Source organism: Gallus gallus, chromosome 16 (genome assembly GCF_016699485.2).
Source record: "Gallus gallus isolate bGalGal1 chromosome 16, bGalGal1.mat.broiler.GRCg7b, whole genome shotgun sequence".
NCBI classification, from domain to species: Eukaryota; Metazoa; Chordata; class Aves; order Galliformes; family Phasianidae; genus Gallus; species Gallus gallus.
Window position 1 is genome coordinate 2,221,653 of NC_052547.1, and position 25,374 is coordinate 2,247,026.

At 62.0% G+C, this 25,374-nt stretch overlaps 4 protein-coding genes across 18 annotated transcripts; 3 read left to right on the plus strand and 1 right to left on the minus strand.

The window, feature by feature from the left end:
* The first annotated feature begins 5 nt into the window (after positions 1–5).
* Positions 6–3,520, plus strand: TAP2 (transporter 2, ATP binding cassette subfamily B). Of its 2 annotated transcripts, none has more exons than XM_046901501.1 (10): positions 6–77; positions 266–965; positions 1,204–1,334; positions 1,405–1,610; positions 1,821–2,018; positions 2,093–2,221; positions 2,352–2,714; positions 2,782–2,941; positions 3,009–3,145; positions 3,221–3,520. In XM_046901501.1, the coding sequence occupies exons 2-10, from the start codon at positions 364–366 to the stop codon at positions 3,398–3,400; spliced, it is 2,106 nt and encodes a 701-aa protein (XP_046757457.1). In that variant the 5' UTR covers positions 6–77; positions 266–363; the 3' UTR covers positions 3,401–3,520. The 2 variants fall into 2 exon arrangements, with proteins under 2 accessions (XP_046757457.1, NP_001092827.1); NM_001099357.2 differs by having other exon boundaries at positions 6–41.
* Positions 3,521–5,050: 1,530 nt separating this feature from the next.
* BF2 (Major histocompatibility complex class I antigen BF2) lies at positions 5,051–7,813 on the minus strand. 4 transcript variants are annotated; one of them, NM_001031338.2, is made up of 8 exons: positions 7,719–7,813; positions 7,338–7,601; positions 6,836–7,108; positions 6,465–6,737; positions 6,284–6,391; positions 6,134–6,166; positions 5,942–5,974; positions 5,051–5,785 (listed from the first exon to the last, which is right to left on the minus strand). In NM_001031338.2, exons 1-8 carry the CDS (start codon positions 7,780–7,782, stop codon positions 5,766–5,768), a joined length of 1,068 nt encoding a protein of 355 aa, NP_001026509.1. In that variant the 5' UTR covers positions 7,783–7,813; the 3' UTR covers positions 5,051–5,765. The 4 variants fall into 4 exon arrangements, with proteins under 4 accessions (NP_001026509.1, XP_046757440.1, NP_001384222.1 ...); XM_046901484.1 differs by having other exon boundaries at positions 5,942–6,015; NM_001397293.1 differs by lacking the exon at positions 7,338–7,601.
* A 605-nt stretch (positions 7,814–8,418) lies between these two features.
* On the plus strand, positions 8,419–23,193 carry C4 (complement 4). Of its 11 annotated transcripts, none has more exons than NM_001077233.2 (41): positions 8,419–8,513; positions 8,794–8,983; positions 9,209–9,386; positions 9,696–9,766; positions 9,853–9,941; positions 10,464–10,546; positions 10,616–10,712; positions 11,123–11,231; positions 11,329–11,452; positions 11,723–11,835; positions 12,217–12,387; positions 12,527–12,712; positions 13,185–13,370; positions 13,529–13,684; positions 13,951–14,077; positions 14,231–14,302; positions 14,618–14,812; positions 15,043–15,157; positions 15,236–15,306; positions 15,492–15,631; positions 16,040–16,240; positions 16,534–16,585; positions 16,661–16,750; positions 17,269–17,466; positions 17,745–17,820; positions 17,967–18,123; positions 18,250–18,366; positions 18,718–18,883; positions 19,423–19,589; positions 19,695–19,865; positions 20,070–20,129; positions 20,258–20,351; positions 20,435–20,645; positions 20,731–20,821; positions 21,156–21,230; positions 21,374–21,476; positions 21,581–21,670; positions 21,885–21,974; positions 22,277–22,360; positions 22,667–22,799; positions 22,937–23,193. In NM_001077233.2, exons 1-41 carry the CDS (start codon positions 8,434–8,436, stop codon positions 23,076–23,078), a joined length of 5,121 nt encoding a protein of 1,706 aa, NP_001070701.2. In that variant the 5' UTR covers positions 8,419–8,433; the 3' UTR covers positions 23,079–23,193. The 11 variants fall into 11 exon arrangements, with proteins under 11 accessions (NP_001070701.2, XP_046757441.1, XP_046757442.1 ...); XM_046901485.1 differs by having other exon boundaries at positions 8,420–8,513; positions 20,438–20,645; XM_046901486.1 differs by having other exon boundaries at positions 8,420–8,983; positions 20,438–20,645.
* A 301-nt stretch (positions 23,194–23,494) lies between these two features.
* Positions 23,495–25,215, plus strand: CENPA (centromere protein A). Its single transcript, NM_001101037.3, has 4 exons — positions 23,495–23,629; positions 23,741–23,838; positions 24,489–24,566; positions 25,029–25,215. Exons 1-4 carry the CDS (start codon positions 23,545–23,547, stop codon positions 25,161–25,163), a joined length of 396 nt encoding a protein of 131 aa, NP_001094507.1. The 5' UTR covers positions 23,495–23,544; the 3' UTR covers positions 25,164–25,215.
* Positions 25,216–25,374: the final 159 nt, after the last annotated feature.

Here is a 25,374-nt window from a genome sequence, read left to right on the forward strand (position 1 = left end):
AAAGTAATGGCGGAGCGGGGAGGAGATGGAGAGCGGCGGCGGTGAGGGGCTGGAGGGGGCTGGAGAGGGCTGGACTGGTAGGGGCTGGTGGGGTCTGGTGGCCACTGGTGGGGTCTGGTGGTTACTGGTGGGGACTGTCGAGGGGCTGGAGGGATCTGATGGGGACTGGAGGGGTTTGGTGATGGCTGTTGTGTGCTCCAGGCTGGGCTGTGGGGAGCCGGACTGAAAGTGGGGGCCGTTCTAAAAGCACTGCTGTGTGTTCCAGGTGCTGAGGGGAGCTGAGGACCTGCACCAGGAGCACCCCGGGGAGCCCACCTGGTCCAGCTGTGCACCAGAAGCTCTGGGGATCCCCACCCCACAGCCATGGCGATGCCGCCCTACATTCTGCGCCTGTCATGCACGCTGCTCCTGGCCGACCTGGCCCTCATGTTGGCCCTGGCCCACTTCTTCCCAGCACTGGCCCATTTGGGCTGGGTGGGCTCCTGGCTGGAGGCCGGGCTGCGCCTCCTGGTGCTGGGGGGGGCCGGGCAGCTGCTGGCCCCCAGGGGACCCCATGGGGCTGCGGTGCTGCTGAGCCTGGGCCCCGCCATCTTCCTGACCCTACGGGGCTATGTAGGTCTGCCTGGAGCTGCCCCGGTGCTGCTGGCCATGGCAACGCCGTCCTGGCTGGTGCTGACCCACGGGACAGCTGTGGTGGCATTGCTCACCTGGAGCCTCCTGGTCCCCACTGTGGCCACTGGGGCAAAGGAGGCAGAGGCCTGGGTGCCCCTGAGGCGGCTGCTGGCCCTCGCCTGGCCCGAGTGGCCCTTCCTTGGCTGTGCCTTCCTCTTCCTCGCATTGGCTGCACTGGGTGAGACCTCAGTGCCCTACTGCACCGGGAGGGCTCTGGATGTCCTCCGCCAGGGGGACGGCCTCGCCGCCTTCACCGCTGCTGTCGGCCTCATGTGCCTGGCCTCTGCCAGCAGGTAGGGACCCCACATCCCTCCACAAAACCCCATCCACCTCTGGTGGTCGTCTGATGGGTTTGGGGGTCTCTGTCCATATCTGGGGGTCCTCTGATGGGTTCTGGGCACTCCACTGACCCTTTGTGATTGTCTGAAGGGTTCTGGGCTCTCCATTGACCCTTTGTGATTGTCTGAAGGGTTCTGGGCTCTCCATTGACCCCTGATGGGTTTTGGAGTCGCCCCCCCAATTCCTTCCCAGCTCGCTGTTTGCCGGCTGCCGCGGTGGCCTCTTCACCTTCATCAGGTTCCGCTTCGTCTTGCGCACCCGCGACCAGCTCTTCTCCAGCCTGGTGTACCGGGACCTCGCCTTCTTCCAGAAGACCACAGCAGGTACAGACTGGGGGCACTTTTGTCCCTGTCCCCACACCATATCCCCAGCTCACCCCGCTCAACTCCACAGCTGAGTTGGCCTCCCGGCTGACCACCGATGTGACGCTGGCGAGCAACGTGTTGGCACTCAATATCAACGTCATGCTGAGGAACCTGGGGCAGGTGCTGGGGCTCTGCGCCTTCATGCTGGGGCTGTCCCCGCGCCTGACAATGCTGGCACTGCTCGAAGTGCCGCTCGCCGTCACCGCACGGAAAGTCTATGACACCCGGCACCAGGTGATAGCAGGGATGGGATGGTGGGGTTGGGGTGACAGGGATGGAAACAGTGGCAATGGGATGGGAACAGTGGGAATGGGGATAACAGGATGGGGATCGTGGGTCCAACACAGCAAGGATGAGAGGATGGAGAAGAGTGGAGCAGGAATGGAAGTGGGATGGCGAGTACTTGGCCATCCCATGGGTGCTGACACCCACTGTCCCCCCCAGATGCTGCAGCGGGCCGTGCTGGATGCAGCAGCCAACACTGGAGCGGCAGTGCAGGAGTCCATCTCTTCCATTGAGATGGTACGGGTCTTCAATGGCGAGGAGGAGGAGGAGTACCGCTACAGCCAGGTGCTGGACAGGACCCTACGGCTGCGGGACCAGCGGGACACAGAGAGGGCCATTTTTCTCCTCATCCAGCGGGTGAGGCTGACACGAGGGGACACCCCGGTGTCCAGGTGGGATGGGGACATCCCCGCTGAGCCCCATCCCCACAGGTGCTGCAGTTGGCCGTGCAGGCACTGGTGCTATACTGTGGGCACCAGCAGCTCCGCGAGGGGACCCTCACTGCCGGCAGCCTCGTCGCCTTCATCCTCTACCAGACTAAAGCTGGCAGCTGCGTGCAGGTGAGGTCAGGCAGTGCGTCCTCTGCCACCGGATCCCCATGACTGTGGCCACATCCCCGTGTCCCCACCTTGGGTGCTGTGCCTGGGGGTCACATCCCCATGTCCGTATCCTGGGTGCTGTGCCATGCAGGCACTGGCGTACTCCTATGGTGACCTTCTGAGCAATGCAGTGGCCGCCTGCAAGGTCTTTGATTACCTGGACTGGGAGCGAGCTGTGGGTGCTGGTGGCACCTATGTGCCCACCAGACTGCGGGGCCACGTCACCTTCCATCGGGTGTCCTTCGCCTATCCCACTCGCCCTGAGCGCCTCGTCCTGCAAGATGTCACCTTCGAGCTGCGCCCCGGTGAGGTGACGGCGTTGGCGGGGCTGAATGGCAGCGGGAAGAGCACCTGCGTGGCACTGCTGGAGAGATTCTATGAACCTGGGGCTGGGGAAGTGCTGCTGGACGGGGTGCCGCTGCGGGACTACGAGCACCGCTACCTGCACCGCCAGGTGAGGGGGTGGGGGGAGATGTGGCTGCACTGAGCAGTGCTGGGGCTGAGCCTCTGCCCTGGGGCAGGTGGCACTGGTGGGGCAGGAACCCGTGCTCTTCTCTGGCTCCATTCGGGATAACATTGCCTACGGGATGGAGGACTGCGAAGAGGAGGAGATCATAGCAGCTGCAAAGGCTGCAGGTGCTTTGGGCTTCATCTCTGCACTGGAGCAAGGCTTTGGCACTGGTGAGTGCTGGGGAGCAGGGGGGGACCCGGGTGTCTGACCCCACTCATCCCCACCCTCATCCTGCAGACGTAGGGGAGAGAGGGGGGCAGCTGTCAGCGGGGCAGAAGCAGCGCATCGCCATTGCCCGCGCTTTGGTGCGGCGTCCCACCGTCCTTATCCTCGACGAAGCCACCAGTGCTCTGGATGGGGACAGCGATGCAATGGTGAGCACTGAGCAGTGGGTGGGGGGAGGGTCTGGCCCTGCAGTGCATGCTGATGGGCAGCTGTGTGTCCTACAGCTGCAGCAGTGGGTGAGGAATGGAGGGGACCGGACGGTGCTGCTCATCACCCACCAACCACGGATGCTGGAGAAGGCAGACCGCGTTGTGGTGCTGGAGCATGGCACGGTGGCTGAGATGGGGACACCCGCCGAGCTGAGGACCCGCGGCGGACCCTACAGCCGGCTGCTACAGCACTGAGAACCATGGAGCAGCTGGAGTGGCATGCAATGGGATATGGGGAGCAGTGGCTGCCTCTGCTTCCAGCTGCAGGATGGGATGCCCTGGGATTTGTGTGGAATAAAGTGGAGATGCTTTGTAGAGGAGTGGGTTGGGATGTGGGGGGTGGGCAGCTCATCCTCAGTGCATGATTGGTTATGGAAGCTGAGTGTTTGCCCTCAGTTGCAGCAGCACTGTAGGTTATGGAGGGGAGGCACAGCTCAGCCCAAAGTGGGACGAAGTTTCCAGCCATGTCTCCATATGAAAGCCATGCAGATACCAGGGAGAGTGCAAGGGCAAATGCTGGGGAGAAGAGGGAGAGCAGCAGTGTGTGATGGAGTGACAAGCAAGGAGGGTGGGGTGGGCACAGGACTGCAGGGGGTGGGAGGGACTTCTGTGTTCCCCAAGCATTTCCCTACAGCAGTCACACCAGGTGGGCTTTGAGTATCTCCAGAAGAGACCCCCACCTCTGGTCAGCCGTTGCAGTGTTCTGTGTGATCAGGAATGGACAAAATGGGGCTCACTGAGGTCACTGTCAGCCTCGTGTCTGGGCAAGGGAAAGCTGGCCAGACCAGACCAGTCTGTGGGAGGGAAAGGAAAGAAAAAGTGGTCTTGGGTAGAGATGTACCTGTGGGGAGAGGTGAGGGGGAGGAACACGGATGCTATCCCAGCACACAGGGGTGGCATCGCAAAAGCCAGAGTTCATCCTGGACAGCACTTCCAGGACACGAAGCTAGCAACCATCAGTGTGGGGGCACAGGGGGGAAGGTGATGTGGGATGGGGGGAATAGGGAGGGCAAACAGCAGCCGGAGGGAGGAGGGCAGGGTGGTGGGCACTCAGTGCAGGTCCACGCCAGCACCCAGAGAAGCCGAGCCAGGACATGGCCCCCTCCCCCATCCCATCCCAACCCAAACCACAGCACAGAACAGACTGCGGGCAGGCTGAGAGCAGATCTGCAGGGCCACCATCAGAATGGTTCTAATACACAGGGCATCAGAAGCCTGTCCACAAGTTGGATCCTTGTAGCCAGAGGGTAAGGACGTGCAGTGCTTATGGTGACGGGGCGGGCAGCCCTGGCACAATGGGTAGTGGTGTTGGAGGGGGGAGAGATGCGGCAGGAGGGACCCCCCCACGAGGTGCTGCGCCCCGGCAGCCTTCTGCGGGACTGGGGACAACAGGGAGCACCGGGGGAGGGGGACAGAAGGAGAGGGATAGCGGGAGTTATGGATGGGGAGGGCAGGGGGTGGTGGGATGTGGGATGGGGACACTGCGCGTTGGGGACACTGAGGGTGGAGGTGGGGACACCGGGGCAGCGACAAGGGACCACAAGAGCTGTGCCGTGGGCACATGGATGCCGAGCCGGGCGCGCTGCGGTACCGCTGCTGTACGACACACAACGGCCACTGCATGGACTGCAGTGCCACTGAGTGCCACCGGGGCCGGGGGTGGGACACAGAACTGGGAATAAAGCCGCATGTTTGTACCCGGGTGTGTTGGGATCTCAGCGCGGGGAGTCCCGGTGCTGTAAGAAGTGCAGGGAGAATGAGGGACCCCCAGAGCCCCTTCCCCCCAGGGTGAAGAGCGGAGCCCCCAACAACAACAAATCGGGGGGAAATAAACTAGAAGACGGCTGGAGGGCAGCAGAACAAACGTATTTATTTGGGTGTAGGGTACAATGTGAGGGGAGGGGGCCCAGCAGGGACAGGAGAGCTGGGGGAAGGGCGGGATGAGGGAGGTGGAGTGGGCAAGGTTGTGGGTGAGGATTGCAGAGGCAGCTGGATGGGGGGGGGGGGGGGGGGGGGGAGAAGGGGGTGGAAGGAGGAGAGGGAAATAGGAGTGGTGTGGGACAACAACCTGGGGGGGAAGTGGGGTGGATATGTGCAGTGACTGCTGGGGGGAGGACCAAGGAGACCACATCCCAACACCCAGGGATGCCATTGGGAAAATCAGAGTTCTGCCAGGACAGGGAGCAAGCAACCACCAGCATGGGGTCACAGAGGAGAGGTGAGAAGGGATGGGGGTACACAGGGGGGAGTGAGCAGCAGGCAGATGGGGGGGAGGGCAGTGGGTACTCAGCACAGGGCCACATCTGCACCCTGAGCAGCCAAACTGGGACACGGTCCCCTCACCCACCCCATCCCCAACCACAGCACAGTGCAGAATGCAGGCAAGCTGAGCACAGAATGGCCCATCATTTTATTTCACAGGAAGCAGTGCAGGCAAAGAATAACAGTCAGCATAGGAAGCAGAGGGACATCTGAGAGGTCAAGAGGATGGGGCTGTGTCCATCACCGACCCCAAATGCTGGTGTGGACTGTTGGCTCCTTGCAGGCTGAAGCACAGCACTCAGATGGAGGGGTTGCTCCCTGTGGGGATGAGAAGGGATGATGTCCCACGGGGCCAGGTTCACATCCCAACCCTCTGCTCCGGGGGTCTCCCCGCAGAGCCCCAGCATAGCCCAGCCCTGGGCAGTACCACCGAGAGCACATGGACCCCTCCCAACCCACAGCCCCACACCGCACCTGTGCTCGAGCTGCTGGATCCACCTTCCCTGTCTATAAGGGAGGAACAGCTGTGAGACCCAGTCCTGTGCTCCCTATGGGGCATGGAGCAGCCCCAAGCACCAGGAATGGGTACCCTGAGAGAAAGTGGAGACCCCAGGACCGCCCGGGCACTGGGCAGAGGTGGGGGACAGCGCTGCCCTCATCACTCACCGGGCGCGATGTTGTAGCCCTTCCCCTTCTTCCCTGCAGACAGAGAGATGAATCAACACAGGTTCACATCACAGCCAGGTTGAGGGCTCCCTAGGGGGACCCAGATGCCCCCACTGCCCCCACGGCCCGCCTGCACCCCTCTGCTTTTACCTGCATGGCGTCTGTAGATGATGAATCCAACACCAACCACGATGGCGATGGCCACAATGGCGACAGCCACCCCCGCCACGATGGGCACCAGGTTGGGCTGTGGCGGCTCTGGGGGAGAGCGGGGCCATCAGCAGGGGAAGGGGCAGCCCGCAGCCCCCCAGCCCCACATCCCCTCACTCACCCCACGAGTAGAGGCCGGGCTGGGGCAGGCTGGCGTGCTCCACGCGGCACTGGTACTTGTCCCCGTCCCCCGGCTGCGCATCGATGGTGACCCAGGTGTGGTACGTGCCGTCGCCGTTGGGCACGATGCCCCCCGACTGGGCGTCCTGGCCCCGCACCGCGCCGTCCTTCAGCCAGCTGACAACGATGGGCCGCGGGTAGAAGCCGTGAGCGCGGCAGGACAAGGTCAGGATCCCGTCGGCCTCCTTCCCCCACACTCGCACCTCGGGTCGCTCTGCGGGCGGGCGGCAGTGAGGGCCGGGCTGAGCTCCCCACGCTCAGCCCCCGCCCCACGTCCAGCCCCACACTGCGGCCCCCCCCCACTCCGCTCACCTCTCCTGCCCAGCTCAGCCTTCCCGTATTCCACATATCTCCGCAGCCACTCCACGCAGGTTTCCTCCAGGTACTGCTTCAGCCCCTCAGCATAACCTCCTTCCTCCCATTTCCTCTTGGTGGGAACTGCCTCTGGAACTGCCGCAGTTAACGTCATCGTGCCTTTGTCGAAGGCAACGAAGTCTCTCCCATCGTAGGCTGCCTGATGATACCCCCGGATGGTGCCATCCTCGAGGATGTCACAGCCGGACATCCACTGCACTGTGTGAGACCCTGAAACACAGCCGGGCAGGGGGTGAGGGGCCCCTCCGGCTCCGGGGCTCCCACTGCAGCGGGGATGGGTTGGGGTCCCCCCGGGACGCGGCACCCCGAGCGCGGTGGGGCTGTGACGGGCAGCCCCGGGACGGTGCCGCCGGGCAGGGCCAGGCCTGGGGGGTGTGGGCGGCACTGCGCCATGGAGCCCATCCCACACCCACGGAGCCGCGGCCCCGGCCGTGCTCACCGCCGGTCTGGTTGTAGCGCCGCCGCAGTATGTCCAGGTTCTCGCGGTTAATCTGCTCACTGCCCTGTACGATCTGCGTCTCTCTGTCCCAGTACTGCTGGTCCGTGTTGGCCGCTATCCACTCGGTGCGGGGCACAGCCCTCCGAGCGGTGCTGTTGTAGTGCATGAAGAGTTCCCCGTCCACGTACCCCACGTCCACGAACCACGGCAGCCCGGGGCCGGGATCCGTCATCGCCGTACGGATGTACCGCAGGGTATGGAGCTCTGCGGGGACGGAGCGCAGCGGGGCCGTGAGCCGCGGGTGGGGGTCTGAGGATCCCACGGACACAGCCCCGGGGTGGGGTTATGGGCGGGGAGGGGTCCCGGTCCGGCCGCACTCACCGGCCGCCGCCCCGCACACGGCGGCGAGCAGCAGCCCCAGGCCCAGCGCCCCGCACGAGCCCATCGCCTCGCACCGCTGCACTCTCAAGTCCGCCGCACCCAGCGCAGCTCCTTCAGCTTTTCCTACTCCTCCGCCCCGCCCCGCGCCCCCATTGGCTCCTCCGTCGCCTCTCCGCCAATGGTAGTTGGAGTCTTATGTGACGTCATCGGGCGCCAGGCAGAATGCGCTCCCTCAGGTTGTGAAGCGAAAGCGAAAGCGCGGAGCGGGGGAGGGGATGGGCGCGGTGTGGGAACCCCCGGCCCTTCGAGCACGGGGGGGCACCCGGGCTGTGTCCGCACGGGGCCGTGTCTTTACCCCGGTGGAGGGGGCCGAGGGTCTCTGCCGGGAGGACGGGGGCCGTGAGAAGAGGAGGAGTCATTCTCCATTCCAGTCAAGGAACTGTTTGGGGGGGGGTCACATCCATAGGGTTAGAGGCTCCGTGTCCGGGGTGGGGGGGGGTGGTGACAGTGGTGTCCCCCAGGGCTTCCTTTGAGATCAGTGCCATTTCCCCACAGCGCCGCCCCACACCGCTTCCCCACATCCACGTGGTCCATCTGAGGTCGATGCCCTCAGGGTCTGCAGGTGGACCCCAATGTCCACCCCCCAAGTTAATGATTGACCCCAACCCCGCTGTCCCTGCGCCACTGCCCCCATCTGCCCCACACTGCCGGAGCCATGGGGCCTCGCTGGGCCTTCAGCCTCTTCCTCCTCCTCTTCCTCACTCCCTTAATGAGGGCCAGCTCCCAGGACCCTGAGTATGGGGCTATGGGGTGTTTGTGGGGTAGCTATGGGACTATGAATGTTCTGCAGTGCCTGTGAGGGACTATGGGGCACTGGTGGGGCTGGGGGCTGCTATAGGATTGGGGTGTGATGGAGTCTGGGGGGACTAAGGGAGATTTCTGTGTGGTTGGGTGGGGTTATGGGGCCAGAGCTGGGGGGATTCCTATGGACCTAAGGGGTGTCTGGATGCTTATGGGATCTGGGAGGGCTTATGGAGCAGTTATGGGGCTGGTGGCTCAAGCAGTGTTCCCTCAGGTTGGTGCTGGTGGCCCCACGGCGCGTGGCCTTGGGGACCCCCATGGGGCTGTTGCTGGCAGCTGTGGGGCCGGTGACCGGGACGGTGACTGCATGGGCTGAGGGGGACCGTGGGGCCGGGCCCTGCGCCCTCCCAGTCCCATTTGCCCTCACACCCCACAACAACTTCAACCAGCTCCTACAAATTGAGGTATGGGGACACCAGGGGATATGGGGACACTGGGGGATGTCCTCTGGGGTGAGGGGGTTGGGGACACCCCCATGGCACACAGGGATGTGTGCACCCTTGGGTCCTCTCCTGCCATGTCACCCATGTCACCTCACATCTTCTTCCCCAGAGCTCCCATGTCCCCAGAGTTCCCCCCATGTCCCCATAACCCAAACACCTCCTGCTGTGTTCCCATGTCCCTTATAGGTCACCCCAGTGCAGGCAGAGCGCTGTGGGGCGCTGTGGGGTCGGGGGCTGCTCCTGGAGGCCCACAGCTCCCATCTGCCCCCCCCCAGTACCAGGAGTCTGCGTGTGGCCCTGGGGGGGCCGCGGGGTCACCTCATTGTGCAGACAGACAAACCTCTCTACGCCCCCCGACAGACTGGTGAGTGCTCCAGGTCCACCTGGAGGGCCCCCAAACCCTAAAGCCATCCCTCATCTGCCCACAGTTCTCCCCCCAGTGCCCCAAATGCTCCAATTCCCCTAAATCAACCCCCAAATTCTCCCCAAAGCCCCTCCAAATCTACCATGAATTCCCCAAATCCACCCATTTTCACCCTACATTCACCCATTTACCCCAAATTCACCCCCAGCACACCCCAAATACCCCTGGTCACCCAAAGTCCCCCAAATCCCCTCCAAATTCCCTAAATCCATAACCCCCATCTGTCCCCATGTGTCCCTTTGTCCCCAGTGCGTTTCCGGGTCTTCTCCATGGACCCCGACCTACAGCCGAACCCCGAACCTGTCCTGGTCACCATCACGGTATGGGCCCTATAGGGCTGGGGCTGTGGGTGACCCTGTGGGGTTTGGGTGACCCTACAAGGCTGTGTACCCCCATGTACCCCCAGAACCCGTTGGGTGCACGAGTGCGGGAGGTGCAGCGGGTGCCCCTGGACACGGTGCTGAGCGACCAGCTGGTGCTGCCTGACATCGCCCTGTGAGTGGGGCTATAGGGGGCTACAGAGGGCTGTGGGGTGCGACAGGGGGCTATGGGGACTGGGGACTATGGGGATTTGGGGCTACAGGGGCTGCAGGCGGGCTAGAGTAGTGGGGGGGATTATAGGGTTACTGGGGCATTACAGTGGCCATAGAAGCTATAGAGGGCTGTGGAGAACTATAGGATACCTTAGGGGCCATAGGGGTCTACAGGGGTTATAGGTGAGCATGGGGAAACATAAGGGCCATAGCGACTCCGGAGGGCTGTAGCACACCATAGGGGCCATAAGGGCCCTGGAGGGCTCTAGAGGACCACAGAGGTGTATGGGAGGGGCTATAGGGGACTATAGGGTATATAGACGATCATAGGAGGTTATAGGAGCCTATAGGGAACCACAGGGGCTTGTAGGGGGACATAGGACATCACAAAGGCCACGGGGGGCTACAGAGAGTTGTGGGAGGTTGTAGGACACCAGAGGGGCTCTGTGGGAGCCATAGGGTCGTCATGCCCCCGTGTCCCCAGCCCAGGGACATGGCACATACGGGCACAGTTGGCCGCCAGTCCCAACACCAACGGCTCCACCGCCTTTGAGGTGCGGAAATATGGTGAGTGGGGTCCGGGGGGGTCCCTGCTGTGCCCCCATACCTCCCCATAACCCCATATGTTGTCCCCAGTGCTGCCTGGCTTTGAGGTGCGCATCCGCCCCGAGCGTGGCTTCATTGTGCTGAGTGATCCCGATCCGGCCCCACTGCGCATCCACCTGCATGTCCAGTATGGGACACCCAGAGACAAAATCCCCCCAAATCCCCACCTAAATCTCACCCAAATCCCAAATCCCACCCAATCTTCCCCAAATTCCCACCAAAATCCCTATCTGTCTCCTCCAAAACCTCCCAAATCCCCTCCAACTCTCCTGAACTCCCCAAATTCCTCTCCCATCCACCCCAAATCAGTGGCCCTGATGTCCTTTGGGGTCACTCCTTGACCCTATAATCTTTGGGTTCCCCCAACCCTATTGACCTCTGGGGCACCTTGACCCTACTGACCTTTGGAATCTCTCCCCTTCCCTTGACCTTATTGGCCTTTGGGATCCCTCCCCCTGACCCTATTGACATCTGGGGACCTCCTGACCGCACTGACCTTTGGACCCGCCTGACTCCACTGACCCTTTGGACCCCCAGATTCCCAGATGGGGCGCCAGTGTGGGGCCGTGCACAGCTGCGTGTGGGGCTGCGGGATGCCGGGGGCCAGGGGGGTCGCTTCCTGCGGGGTCTGGAGCAGCAACGCCAGGTGACGCCCCTAAACCTACAGGGGGATTTGATCCCACCCCTTTCCCATAGCCCCGCCCCTTACCACTGGCCCTGTCCTCATGTGGCCCCGCCCCCAGGTGACGGAAGGCCACGCCTCCCTGGAGGTGTCCCCGGTGGGCGTGGCCAAAGCGGCGGGCGTGGCGCTGGCCGACCTGCAGGGGGCGCTGCTGCGCCTGGCAGTGGGCGTGGTCGAATCTGCAGGTGGGCGTGGCTTCGGGGGAGGGGGCGGGGCCAGGAGTCTTTTGGCGTCCCAAAGGGGTTTTTGGGATCCCAAAAGGGTTTTGGAGTTTCGTGGGGGTTTTGGGGTTCCAAAGGGGTTTTCGAGTTTGAGGCTTCCAGGAAGATTTTGGGGTCCCTCAGGGATTTGGATTCCCAAAGTGGGAGTGAGGCCACGGAGGGGGCGTGGCCACATGGGTGGGGGCGGCCAGGAGGGGGCGTGGTGAGGAGGGGTCGTGGTCTGACGTCCCGCAGGGGGGGAACTCGTGGAGCGGGAGCTGTCGGTGCCGCTGGTTCTGTCCCAGTGGGTGCTGCAGCTGCAGAAGAGTGCGCGGTTCTTCGTGCCCGGAGCGCCCTACACCCTCCTGGTGAGCACGTGTGCAAATCCCCCTCATGCAAAGGGGGAATGCTTGGGGCAAGTTCTTGCATTCTTGTGTGAGGCCATGTGCATGCTTTGATCTCACTTGTGCATGTGTGTGCGAGGTAGTGCAGCTGTGTGCATGCTCGTGCAAAGCCTTGTTCATGCTTAGAGCATCCTTTTGCATGTTTCTGCAAGGTGATGCCTTCTCATGCACACTTGTGCAAGGCGGTGCATATGTGTGCACACTTATGCAAAACCTTGTGCATGCTTGAGACCCTCCTGTGCACACTAGTGCATGCAACTGCACCACCGTGCACACTTGTGCAAGGCACTGGTGCCTGTTGCACGCCCTGGTGCACACCTGGTGCACTTTCTGGTGCTCCCACAGGGCCGAGTGCTGCAGGCTGGGGGGGGCACAGCCCCGGGGGTCCCCATCAGAGTGACAGTGGGGGTGACTGGAGCCCCTGCACCACCCCTCATAGAGCTGCAGGCAGACAACAGTGGGGACATCGCCGTCCCCATCAATGTCCCCAAAGGAGCCACCAGGATGGAGCTGAGCGTGAGTGGGGAAGGACGTGAGGACATGGGGTGGGGGACGTGGGGACAATATGGGGACATGGGAACATGGGGACATGGGATGTGGGATGTGTGATATGGGACATGGGCACTCCATGCACTGTGGTGTCTGTGACCCTCAGGTGGAGGCAGGACAGCCCGGTGTCCCCCCAGCACGGGCACAGCTGTTGGTGACCCCGATGGCAGCGGTGTCGGGGCGGTTCCTGGTGCTGGGGGGTCCCCGGGGGTCACTCCGTCCCGGGGAAGAGCTGCGGCTGCAGCTGCACCATATGGGGCCGCCCCCCACCCCGCAGCGCTTCCACATCCTGGTGAGCTCCAGCACTTCTCTGTCATGTGTTGCAAGTTGTATGTTCTGTGTTTCATGTTGCACATTGCATGTTGCACGTTGTGTGCTGCATGTTCTGTGTCACACGCTGCGTGTGGCATGTGTATTGCATGTTATGCACACACATTTCCACGTGTGCATGTTGTGTGTTGTGTTACACGTTGCATGTGTGTATTATGTTCTGTGTGTATGTTGCAGTGTGTGAGTGTGTGTGAGTTGCTTGCTCTGGTACATGGCATGCACTGTGTTGCGTTCTGCATTACACACGTGTCACTTGCATGCTGCACGCCCAGCTGCACGTTGGATGTGTATGTCATGCATGTTATGTTGCACACAGCTTCACACACATGTTGCATGTCCTGCGTGTTTTTGCACGTTGCATGTGCATTGCACACTAGGCATGCACACTGCACTGCATGCCATGCCTGGTGTCACACATCCCCGTGTCCCTGCAGGCAATGGCCCGTGGGAGGGTGCTGGTGGCCCACACGGTGGCCTCGCAGGTGACGCTGACAGAGGTGGCACTGCCGGTGACAGCAGACATGGCCCCATATCTCCACGTCGTCGCCTTCTTCCTGAGTGGGGGAAATGTGGTGGCTGCCACGTGGGGGGGGGCTGTGCGGGGAGGCTGCGATGAGCAGGTGGGTGTCCTGGGGGGCCTGGGAGGACTGGGGGGCCGGGAGGACTGGGAAGGACTTGGACATACTAGAGGCACTGGGAGGGACCAGGAGCACTGGGAGCTCTGGTGGCACTGGGAACACTGGGACATACTGGGACATACCGGGATCCATGGTTGCAGGTGCAGGTGAAGGTCCCTCCACGTGGGACCACCCTTCGCCCTCAGGACCCACTGAAGGTGACAGTGACAACGGGGACTCCAGTGACAGTGGCCATTGGGGCCATCGACACCACAGTGCTGAATCTGGAACCACGGCACCGCCTGAACACTGCCAAGGTGACCCCAAATCCCTCAGACCCCTAATCCTCAAGCCCCAAATCCTCAAACCCTCAATGACCCCAAAACCCCCCAAACTGGGGACACCCCAAATCCTTGCGCACCCCAAAACCCAAAGCCCCAACACTCAGAGCCCTGAGATCTCCCTCAGTCTCTTGGGATCCCCCAAATCCCGGTGACCCTTTAGGGATGCCTGGAGGAGATGGGGCCGTGTGGCCACGTTGGGGACATGTGGGGACAGGGGGTGGCCCCATTCTGTGTCCCAGGTGGAGGCAGCTCTGGGCAGCAGCGATTTGGGGTGCAGCCCCGAGGGCGGCCCCGATGCTGTTGGGATCTTTGGGGCCGCAGGACTCGTGCTGGGACTGCAGGGTGGCAGCCCCACAGTGCCGGCAGGTGAGTGGGGATGGGGACATGGGGACGCAGGGGGGGCAGAGGGGCATATGAGATGGGGGGATATTGGGGGATGGGGAGGTACTGATATGGGGACATTGAGATTTGGGGACATAGAGCCATGAGGACATGGTGAAGGGGCTGTCCCCACCACAGCCCCCCACTGTCCCCCGGCCCCCACCCGTCAACGCCGCTCTCTGGAGCTGCTGAAACTGCTGGAGGAGAAGGGTGAGTGCCAGATGTCCCCATGTCGCCCCGTGTCTGTCTCTGTGTCCCCCATCACTGTGTCCCTACGTCAGTGCATCCCTATGTCACTTCATCTCCATGTCACTGTGTCTCTGTGTCACCGTGTTCCCACGTCCCCATGTCACCTCATCCCCACGCCCCCCAGCCACCCCTGGCCATCGATGTCCCTATTCCCATTGTGTCCTCACATCTGCCATCTCTTCCTGTCCCCATCTATGCTTTGTGCCCCCCATCCCTTACCCCATCCCCACGTGTCCCTGTGGTGCCACCTCCACACGTGTCCCCATGTCCCCGCAGCGGGGCCGTGGCGCAATAACACTGTGATGTGGCGCTGCTGCCGGGACGGAGCGACGGCGCTGCCCATCCGTGCCACGTGCCAGCAGAGGGGACAGCGGGTGACAACGGCCGGGGGCTGCCGAGACGCCTTCCTGCAGTGCTGTGAGGTGGCACAGAATCTGCGGCGGAAGGGACAGCGCGGGGGGTTGGCACGGGGTGAGTGTCAGCAGTGTCCCCAAAGCGGGGAGGGGTGACCTGGGGTGGTGGCGGTGGGGTGTGGGGGAGTTGTAGAAATGGGGACCCCATTGGTGTGGGGAGGTTTGGATAAGGGGTCCCCATGGGTGGTGGCACATGGGGACATCCCATAGCCTGGGATCCCATGGTTGGGGCCATCCCGTACCTGGGATCCCCACATGGGAGGATGTCCCCCGCTGTCCCCATGGCAGTGATGGAGGCACAGCTGGCAGAGCAGCTGTTGGATGATGATGAGGACGTCCCCACGAGGAGCTTCTTCCCTGAGAGCTGGCTGTGGCGACGCATCCATGTCGCTGGCACTGCACGGTGTGTCCCCGTGTGTCCCCATGTCCCCATGTCCCCATGACTTTGTGTCCCCGTGTCCCCATCTCCCCATCTCCCCAGGCTCTCAGTGCTGCTCCCTGACTCCATCACTACGTGGGAGATTCAGGCAGTCGCCATCGTCCCTGGACATGGTGAGTGTCACCCCCTCCAATGGCCCTTCAGTGTCCCCCTGACATCCCCCTCGTGGTGTCCCCATGTCCCCCACGTCCCCAAGTTCCTATGGTGTCCCCATGTCCCCCCTCTCCCCCTCCCCCCGGAATGTCCCTGTGTCCCCGTGGTGTCCCTGCACTGCCCCGCAGTGATGAGGTCCTGGCAGGGCTGTGCGTGGCGGAGCCGCAGCAGGTGACGGTGACACAGGACGTGCGTGTGGCGCTTCGGCTGCCCCCCAGCATCCGGCCCCTAGAGCAGCTGCAGCTGCAGCCCCTCATCCACAGCAGACTGCCCCGCAGCATCAACGTAAGCCCTATAGAGACCCCATAGGCATCCCAGAGATACCTCTTTCCCTCTAATAAATACCACTTTGCTTCCAATAGATAACCCTCCTGCCCCATAGGTACCCCTGTGCTCCATACTTGCCCTGCCACAGCATACATACCCCTTTCCCTCCAACAGATATGCGTTGCCCCATAGATACCTTCTTTCTGCCCTATAGATAACCCCTCATGCCCCACAGATTCCCGTTTCCTTTCAATTGGTACCCCCTGCCCCTCATATATCCCCCTCTACCCCACGGATACCCCCTTAGACACCCGGTACCGCTTCTGCCCCACAGATACCCCCTTCCTACTCCACTGTCCCACAGCCCCCACTGCCCCATGGCCACCCATAGCCTGGTGGCATCGGGTGACAGTGACGGTGATGCAGGTGACGGTGACACTGTCGGCAGTGGAGGGGGTGTGCGCGGCGCTGGATGGGGTCCCCCAGATGCTGGAGCTGCCCCCGGGGAGGGCAGTGGCTGCACCCCTCACTCTGGTGGCCCTCCACCCTGGGGACATCCCCATCACCATCACCGCCCGCGGGCCATGGGGGCTGGGGGACCGTGTCACCCGAGTCCTGCATGTCGAGGTGAGATCAGTGGGGTCCCCTCCAGTCACCTGGGTCACCTCTGGGGTCCCTTAAAGCCCTGCGACCTCCTGGACATTGTTGTCCTTGTGAGCCTGCGGTCACCCTGAATACTGGGGCTGTCACTTTGAGGTTCATGGACACCATATCCCTGTGTCCATGGTGGCCCTGGACATGTTGGTCCTTATGGGATCTGGGGACATGGGGTCCTTGGTGGTCCTGGATACTGCAGTTGTCCTTTTGTGGACACTATGTCCCCATGTCCTTGGTGGGAATGGTGTCATCCATTCCCGCAGCCTGAGGGAGAGCTGCACCTGGAGGAGAGCACCTACATCCTGGACGCAGATGGTGGGTGTGAGGACTGGGGGACATTGGGGAAACAGGGGACGTGGGACAGGACCCTGTGGTGTGGTGTCCCTACAGATAAGCGGAGCCGGAGCCTGAAGCTGCCGGGGGACGTCCCTGCAGAGATCGTCCCTGATGGGGACTTCAGCATGAGCATCCGTGTCAGTGGTGTGTGGGGATGGGGACATGGGGTGGGGACATGGGGGTGGGTACTGGGAACGTGGTGGGGATGTGGTGGTGGGCATAGGGGATGTGGGGACATGGGAGGACATTTGTTGGGGACATTGATGTCCATCCCTGATCATCTCTCTGTCCCTATGTCCCCATACCCATGTGTGTGGCCATGTCCGCACGCTGTGCCCCTGTGTGTGTCCCCTGGGTGTCCCCACATGTGCTCACATCCTTATTACATCCCCACATCTCCTGTGTACAACCCCGTGTCCCCTGATGTGTGCCCCTCCGCACATCCCCATGGGTGTCCCAATGTTCCCATGTCCCTCTGCTCATCCCCATCCACATCCCCATGCCTATCCCCTATCCCCACGTTCCCCCCATTTCCCATCCTATCCCCATGTCCCCATGTCCCATATCTCCATACCCCTGTGACCCCATATCCCTGTCCCTCAACTCCCCTCCCATCCCCACACCATCCCCATATCCCCCTGTCCCCCCTGTCCCTGTCCCAGGCCGGGTGCCGGGCTGGGCACTGCAGGGCGCTCTGGGGATAGGGGACTCTCTGCTCCGCTCCCCCCGGGGCTGTGGGGAGCAGTCCCTGATGTCAATGGCACCCACTGCTGCTGCTCTGCGCTTCCTGGATGAGAGCGAAGGGTGGGGGCAGCTGCCCCCAGGGCACCGACAGCGCGGCCTCAGAACCCTGCAGCAGGGTGAGCTATGGGGCAGGCTGTGCTTTATGGGGTGGGCAATGCTTTATGGGGTGTGCAGTGCTCCAAGGGATGTGCAGTGCTTCATGGGGGATGCAGTGGGGTTTGATTTGATTTGATTTGATTTATGGGTTTGCATTTCTCCTCCGAGGATTGCATCTCTCTATGGTGTTTGCAATGGGATGTGCAGTGCTCCAGGTGGAGGTGCAGAGCCCTATGGGGGTGCAGTGCTGTGTAGGGGATGTCTGTGGTGTCTCCAATGGTCTCTGATGTCCCCACAGGCTTCGAACGGGTGCAGAGCTTCCGCAAAAGTGATGGCTCCTATGGGGCATGGCTGCACCGGGACAGCAGCACCTGGTGAGGGGAGCGAGGATGGTGTGGGGACATGGGGATAGTGAGGGGATGTGGGGATGCTGGGGTATGGGGATGTGAGGACATCATAGGGACATGAGCGGTGGGGCCATGTGGATTTGGGGACGTGGTGACACAGTGTCCTGGTGCAGGCTGACGGCGCTGGTGCTGCGTGTGCTGGCCCTGTCCCGGCCCTATTTGCCAGTGGCTGCCAGCGGCCCCGCTGCGTCCCTGCGGTGGGTGCTGGGGCAGCAGCGCCCAGATGGCGCCTTCTTGGAGCACAGGGCTGTGGTGCACCGTGAGATGCAGGTGGGTGACACATCACTGCTGTGTGCAATGTCCCCATGCAGGATCTCCCCCTGCAATGTCCCCTGAAGGTCCCTGCAGGCTGACCCCACATTACACTGTGTCACTCACGTGTCCCCGTGTCCCCAGGGTGGTGTGGCAGACCCCGGCCCGGAGGCCACCGTGTCGCTGACGGCCTTCGTGGTGGTGGCCCTCCATGGTGCCCGCGCTCTGCTGCCCCCGGACAGCCCTGAGCTGCCCCTCCTGGTGCGTCCCATGTCCCCACCCCTGTGTCTTGGTCCTCATATCCATGTGTCCCTTGTGCCCCATCCCCCAAATCCCCACATCCCCCATATGTTCCCATACCCTGCTGTGTCCCCCCAGTGTTCCCCCGTCTTTCATTCTCCACTATCCCCCATATTCCCATATGTCCCCCTGTCCCCCAGTGTCCCCTCATCCCTCTGTGTCCCCCTGTCCCCCAGTGTCCCCCACGTCCCTGTATGTCCCCATGTCTCCTAGTGTCCCCCATGTCTGTGTCCTCCAGTATCCCCCATGCCTCCCCGTGTCTCTTCATGCCCCACACTCCATGTCCCCACACTCCATGTCCCACTGCCACAGGACAAATCCCTGTCCCGGGCCTCCACGTTCCTCCGGGGCCGCGTGGAGCAGTTGGGGACCTATGGGACAGCCATCACATCCTATGCATTGGCACTGGTGGACACCGCTCCTCCGGGGCCGCATCCGGCGGTGGAACGTCTGCGGGGCATGGCCCGGAGCGCCCACGGTGCGTCTGTCTCTGTCCCCATGGGGTGGTGGCACCTCTGTCCCCACGGCTGCCTCCTGGACCCCTCTGTCCCCTCCTTCAGATTCACTCTCATTCGAATCCTTCAATTTTATTCTCCCTCAAACTCTTCTTCTTTGTATTCTTCACATTCATTCCTATTCAAGTTGCTCTCCTTCCTGTCTGTTCTTCAAATTCTTCTTCAATTTTGTTCTCCTGATTAATTCTCTTAAAATTAACTCTCGATCAAGTTCTGCAGATTCGTTCCACTTCGGATGGATTCTTCTCCAAACTGTTCTTCAGATTCACTCTCCTTCAATTTCGTTCTTGTAATTAATTCTTCTTCAGAGTGATTCTTCAAACTCTTCTTCATGTTCTCTTCAAGTCCATTCCCTGCACTGACTCCGGGTGCTCAGGACCCCCCGTGACCCCATATGACCCCATATGAACCCCCCATAACCTCCACAAAACCATATGACCCCGTGACCTCCCATGACCCCTCATGACCCCATATGACCCCCCATGACCCCATCCCTGTGCAGGTGGCCGTGCAACCTTCTGGCCATCCGGTGGCCCCGCAGCCACGGTGGAGGCGACGGGTTACGCCCTTCTGGCACTGCTGCAGAGCCGCGACATCGCCGGGGCTGCGAGGGCGGCACGGTGGCTCCGACAGCAGAGCAATTATGGGGGTGGCTTCCACTCCACGCAGGTGGGTGGGGGTCACTGACCCCCCCGGTGCCTCGGGGTGGGGGTGATTTGATCCCCAGGTACCTCTTTGGTGGCTGTGTCCCCAACCTGCTTGGTGTTCCCGCAGGACACGCTGGTGGCCCTGGAGGCGCTGGCCCAGATGTGGCTGCACTGGGGCCGTGGGAACACAATGGGGCTGAACCTGGGGCTCTCCTGGCCGGGGGGTGCCCGGGGGAGGGCTGGTGGCACTCAGGTTATGCTGAAGCCGGGGCTGGAGCCGCTGGAGCAGGAGCTGCAGGTGGGGACATGGCGGGATGTGGGGACACGAGGGATGTGAGGACACTGGGGACATGTCTGGACTTGGTAGGATGTGACATGAAGACACTGGGGGCATGGTAGGACATGGGGGACATGAGAACACGGGATGTGGGGGACATGGTAGGACATGATGGACACAGGGCTTTGGGGTCCTTGGGTCCTCGCTCTGTCCCCATGTCCCCAGGTGCCTCTGGGCAGCCCAGTGACAGTGCAGGTGGAGGGACACGGCGAAGGGACGCTGACGGTGGGTGGCTGCATGGACACTGGTGTCATCTCCAAGACCGATGTCCCCTCACAACCTCCCCTCGTGGTGTCCCCTCATGCTGCCACGGTGTCCCCTGCTGTCCCATCATGGTGTCACGCTGTCCCCAGGTGCTCCGCCAGTTCCGCCTGCTGTCACCTCCGAACGCCACGTGCCAGGCGCTGCACCTGGAGGTGGCCATCACCGGCCCCATCCTGTACCATGGTGAGGCCCCACCCAAAGGCCCTGCCCCCTTTTCCTCGCGGGGGGCGTGCCCTCAACCCTGTTTTGCATATCCCAACCCCCAGCAGATGAGGACTACGAGGACTACGAGGACTACGAGGAGGCGGAGCCTAAGGAGGGGGAGGAGCCTACGGAAGGGGCAGTGCCCGTGGAAGGGGCGGGGCCAGCAGATGACCCCGCCCCCCTCAGCCCGGTGTCCTTATGGGATGCCCGTAAGCGGCAACGCCGCAGCACACATAACCCTGCCCACGAGGTGGCCTTCCTCGTCTGCTTCCGGTGAGGGGCGGAACTTCCTGTCCCTGGGGGCGGGTCTTCCTGCTGATGGGCGTGGCTTATTGCTGAGGGGCGTGGCCTGTTGTAGGCGGAGCCCAGGGGTGGCACTGACTGGGATGGCGGTGGTGGAGATCACTCTGCTCAGTGGCTTCTCACCCCATAGAGCTGACCTGGACAAGGTAGGGGCCCAGGGGGACTTGGGGGACATGTTGGGGGGTTGAGGGGAGTTATGGGGTGTGGGGTTTGGGGGTGTTGGAGTTGTTGAGGTGGCAGAATGTTTGGGTTGGAGTCATGGGATATGGGGCTATTGGGGTTTGAGGGTGTTGTGATGTTGGGATTGGGCGTGTTGGAACATTGAATTGGGGTTGTTGAGTTTGAGGGTGTTGGGGTGTGCGGGTGCAGAGCTGCAGCTGCTGGGTTGGAGTATTAAGGTGTTGGGATGTTGGGGTGTTGGATGGCTTGGATGCGGGTGTTGGGGTGGGCACGTATCTGGGTGCTGCTGTCCCACAACAGCTGCGGGACGTGGTGGATCACTGGATCAGTCACTATGAGTTGGAAGGAAACCAGTTGGTGCTATACCTGGATGAGGTGTGTCCTCCCGTGTCACCCTATAACCCCAGTGGCCCCATGTTCTCATATCCCCCATGTCCCCGTGTCCCCACACCATATCCCATTCTCCCCACACATCCCCGTGTTCCACCACGTGTCCTCATTTCTGTCCCTGTCCCCAGGTCCCCCCCGAGCGGCAGTGTCTCAGTTTTGGGGCCACCCAGGACGCGGCTGTGGGTCACATGCAGCCGGCAATGGCAGCCATCTATGACTACTATGAGCCTGGTGGGTGGGGCCTTCAGTGGGAGGGGCCTAAATGGGTGGTGGTCTTCATGGGTGTGACCATTGGAGGAGGCGTGGCCGATCTGACCCCTCCATGCCCCATCCAGGACAGCGCTGCACCGTCTTCTACAACGCCCCCCAAAGGAGCAGCACCATCGCCACGCTGTGCTCCCCCAAAATCTGTGAATGCGCCCAAGGTAGGACCCCACTGTGACTCCATATGTAGGGCCCCCATCCAGTGAACCCCCACATCCTCCTCCTAACTTCTGAAGATCTGGGGGTGAAATTATGGGGTTTATAGGGGAGCGTAGGGGAGGGACATGCAGGACATGGAGGGAACCCACAACAAGAACCTTGTGTTTTGGGTCCCTGATGATGTTGGGGGACCCTATTGATGTTGGGGGTCCCCAGGGGGGTGTCCCCACGCCCAAAGGAGGACACAGGAGGTGACAGCTGATGACCGCCACGACTTTGCCTGCTACAGCCCCCGCGTGGACTATGGTGAGATCCCAAATCACTGCACCTCAAACCTGACCCCAAATTGGCTGCATCCCGAACCCCAACTGCCCTAAATCCCATCTGCTGCCCCTGAGTCCCACAGCTGCACACTGTACCCCACAAGTGGCCCCTGAAGCCTAAAAACATTCACGAGGATTTTGTAGTTTTCTCCCTGTACCCCAGTTGTCCCTCTGACCCCAAGAACCCCACAGCTGCCCTATGGTGTCCCCTGCCCGCCATAACTCCTCTGATACAATAACCCCCGTGACCCCATCTTTATGACCTCCATGACCTTTGACCCCCAGCACTGGTGGTTCGGGTGCTGTCCCAGAGTGAGATAGGGGCTTTTGTGGCGTTTGAGACGGAAATCAAGGAGGTGCTGCTTGAAGGTGAGACTGAGGGTAGTGGGACGGACTGGAAGGTGAGAATGGGAGCACTGGGAGAGGCAGGGAGTACTGAGAGGGACTGGGAATGACTGGAAATTGAGACTGGGTGGACTGGGAACTCTGGTAGAGACTGAATGGGTATACTGGGAGCACTGGAAGAAGTTGTGGGATGAGAAGAGGATGCTGGGATAGGAGACCCCCCCCCCCCTTGTGCTAGGGGGGTCTCTTAGCCATACTGGCACAATATGAGAGTATATTGGGTGATACTGGGAAAGCTGGGAGGACTCATACTGGTGTGTACTGGTGCAGGGCAGGACACAGCAGTGGCCCCTGGGGAGCGGAGGCGGCTGCTGGTGCGGAAGAGCTGCCCACTGCGCCTGCAACTCCACAACATCTACCTGGTGATGGGGGGCAGCGGGAGGACGCGGGACCCTGAGGGGCGGTGAGAAGGGGCTGTGCCCCATGTCCACATGTCCCTGTGTTCTCATGTTCCCATGTCCCATATCCCAGTGTTCCTAACCCCATATCCTTGACCTTGAGCCCATACCCTGATATCCCTGACCCTGTCCCCATTCTCAGCCCCCAGTTCCTGCTGGGCCCCCACTCATGGGTGGAGGAGGTGCCATCCCCTGGACGCTGTAAGGCCACACGGTTGCGGGGTTACTGCGCCCAACTGCAGGAGTTCCGCACCCGCCTGAGCCAACTGGGCTGCCAGCTGTGAGCCCCTGGGAGCCACTGGGAGCATGTTGGGTGCAGCTGGGACCATTCTGGGGGTGAACTGGTACCACTGTTGGATCAGTTGGGATCAATTGGGAATAAAGTAGTGTTGACTGGGACCGTGTTGTGATCAACTGGAAGTGTGTTGGAAGAAACTGAGAGCTGCTGGGGTTGAGTGGGAGCAACTGGAACTGTGTTGGAACAAACAGGGGACCAACTGGGATCACACTGTGGTCAGCTGGGATCACACTGGGTCAAAAAAGATCACAGTGGCCCAATTGGGGTCATACTGGGGTGAGCTGGGATCAGAACGAGTTTAATAAACGTACAGTCGTCCGAGCCACCACAGAGTCAGCCCTCCAGCGGCGCAGAGCGGCGCAGCGCGCGCACTGGCTGCCCGCGGTAAGCGGATGTGACGTCACTTCGCGGCGCGCGATTCGAACTCCAGCAGCGCCCCGCGGAGCGCCCCAATGCCGCGGCCCAAACCGCGCAGCCCCCGGCGCCGGGGCCGCCCCCCCCCGGCCGCCCCCCCGCCACCCCCCGCGCGGCCTCGCGGTGAGTGCAGCCCGTAGGAGTGCGGAGTGTGGGGGCGGGGGGGGGGGCGTCTGGAGCGGAGCCTTTATCACCGCTGTTTTCCCGATTTCCCGTCTTTTCGCCCCGTTTCAGCCCGCCGGTACCGGCCCGGTCAGAGGGCGCTGCGGGAGATCCGCCGCTATCAGAGCAGCACCGCTCTGCTGCTGCGCCGCCAGCCCTTCGCGCGCGTGGTAACGGGACTGCCCCGGAACGGGACACCCCCCAACCCCCCCAACGGGACCATCCCCCCACGGATGGATCCCCCCCACACACATCCAACGTGGGACCCCCCGCCCCAAAATGAGATCTCAACGTGAGATCTGGGGGCCTCAAAATGAGACACTCTCCCCCCTCCCCCAACGGAACACCCCGAAAATGGGACCACACATAAAAGTGGGGACTCCCCCCCTCCCCCCCGCCCCGTCAAAATGGAAGACCCCCAACTGGACCTTTCAAAAAATAACATTCCCCTCCCCCCCAAAAATGGGACTTACCACAAAGTGGGATCTTCCCCCAAAATGAACACCCCCTCAAAATGAGACCCCTCGGACTCCCCCCAACCACTCTGCACCCCCCCCCCCCCCATGGACATCCCCCGTGTCCTTGTGCCCCACCTCCTCCCGTGTCCTTCTTACCTACCCTGCCCCCCCCCCCCCCCCCCCGCAGGGACACCACATCCTTGACTGAGTGTCCCCCCCATGTCCTTGAGCCCCCCCCACCCCCTCGTCACCTCCCATGATGCAGTGCCACCCTCGTGTTCCCTCTCCTCAATGTCCTCATGCCCCTCCCCCCCCCCCCCCATGTCCCCCCAGTGTCCCCATGCCCCCCTGTCCCCCCCCAGGTGCGGGAGATCTGCTTGCTCTTCACACGGGGCGTGGACTACAGGTGGCAGGCTATGGCCCTATTGGCCCTACAGGAGGTGGGGGGCCCTATGGGTTTATTTTTTTTTGGGGGGGGGAGGGGGGTAGCTTTGTTTTGGAAGTTCCCGTGGTTTGGGGTTGGGGGGTGTTTTAGGGTACCTCATACCGTGGGGGACCCTTTGGGTGGTGCTGGGGAGCTCTCTAGTGCCCAAAAGGGCTTTTTTGGGGGAAGGGGGAAGTGGATTTTGGGGTACCCCTTGTACCTGGGGGTCTCTTTGGGGCTTGGGAAGGGGTCTTTGGGGGTGAGGTGTTTCAGGGTTGGGGGTTGTTTTGGGGGGGTTGGAGGTTTTTGAGGTGTGGAGTTATTGAGGTTATGGTTTTGGGGAGGGGGGTTGGGGGTAGGGGTTTTTTTGGGGTTGTTCCAGGGATTGTTTTGGAGGATTGGCATTTGTGGGGTGGCCTGGGGGTGGGAATTGACTCCCCCCCTGCTTTGTGGGGACGCCCACGCCGGGGTCCCACAGGCGGCGGAGGCATTCCTGGTGCACCTGCTGGAGGACGCCTACCTGTGCTCGCTGCATGCGCGCCGCGTCACACTGTACCCCAAAGACCTGCAGCTGGCACGGCGCCTGCGGGGGCTGCAGGGGGAGGGGTTCTGAGCGCTCTCCCCCCTCCCCCCCCCCTCAATAAACACCCCGTCCCCTACTCACACACACAGATGCACAGAGCGGTGATGGGGTTCTGCTGCTGGGGTGGGGGGGATTATGGTAATGGGGGAGGATTTGGGGAGGTGGTGTGCGGAGGGGTGGGGAGCGCTTGGGAGGATATATGGGTAGAGGGTGGGGGGGAGAGTTTGAGGAATCTTTGTTG

Excerpts from the sequence above, each read along its gene's own strand:
- TAP2 (XM_046901501.1), top strand. The coding sequence starts at position 364 with ATGGCGATGCCGCCCTACATTCTGCGCCTGTCATGCACGCTGCTCCTG. Across the intron at positions 966-1,203 it reads TGCCTGGCCTCTGCCAGCAG|CTCGCTGTTTGCCGGCTGCC; the intron begins GTAGGGACCCCA and ends ATTCCTTCCCAG. Across the intron at positions 3,146-3,220 it reads ATGGGGACAGCGATGCAATG|CTGCAGCAGTGGGTGAGGAA; the intron begins GTGAGCACTGAG and ends TGTGTCCTACAG.
- BF2 (NM_001031338.2), bottom strand. The coding sequence starts at position 7,782 with ATGGGCTCGTGCGGGGCGCTGGGCCTGGGGCTGCTGCTCGCCGCCGTG. Across the intron at positions 6,738-6,835 it reads GGCTGAGCTGGGCAGGAGAG|AGCGACCCGAGGTGCGAGTG; the intron begins GTGAGCGGAGTG and ends GCCCGCCCGCAG. Across the intron at positions 5,975-6,133 it reads GGGCTACAACATCGCGCCCG|ACAGGGAAGGTGGATCCAGC; the intron begins GTGAGTGATGAG and ends CCTCCCTTATAG.
- C4 (NM_001077233.2), top strand. The coding sequence starts at position 8,434 with ATGGGGCCTCGCTGGGCCTTCAGCCTCTTCCTCCTCCTCTTCCTCACT. Across the intron at positions 12,713-13,184 it reads CGCAGCGCTTCCACATCCTG|GCAATGGCCCGTGGGAGGGT; the intron begins GTGAGCTCCAGC and ends GTGTCCCTGCAG. Across the intron at positions 18,367-18,717 it reads GCCCTGAGCTGCCCCTCCTG|GACAAATCCCTGTCCCGGGC; the intron begins GTGCGTCCCATG and ends CCACTGCCACAG.
- CENPA (NM_001101037.3), top strand. The coding sequence starts at position 23,545 with ATGCCGCGGCCCAAACCGCGCAGCCCCCGGCGCCGGGGCCGCCCCCCC. Across the intron at positions 23,630-23,740 it reads ACCCCCCGCGCGGCCTCGCG|CCCGCCGGTACCGGCCCGGT; the intron begins GTGAGTGCAGCC and ends GCCCCGTTTCAG. Across the intron at positions 23,839-24,488 it reads GCCAGCCCTTCGCGCGCGTG|GTGCGGGAGATCTGCTTGCT; the intron begins GTAACGGGACTG and ends GTCCCCCCCCAG.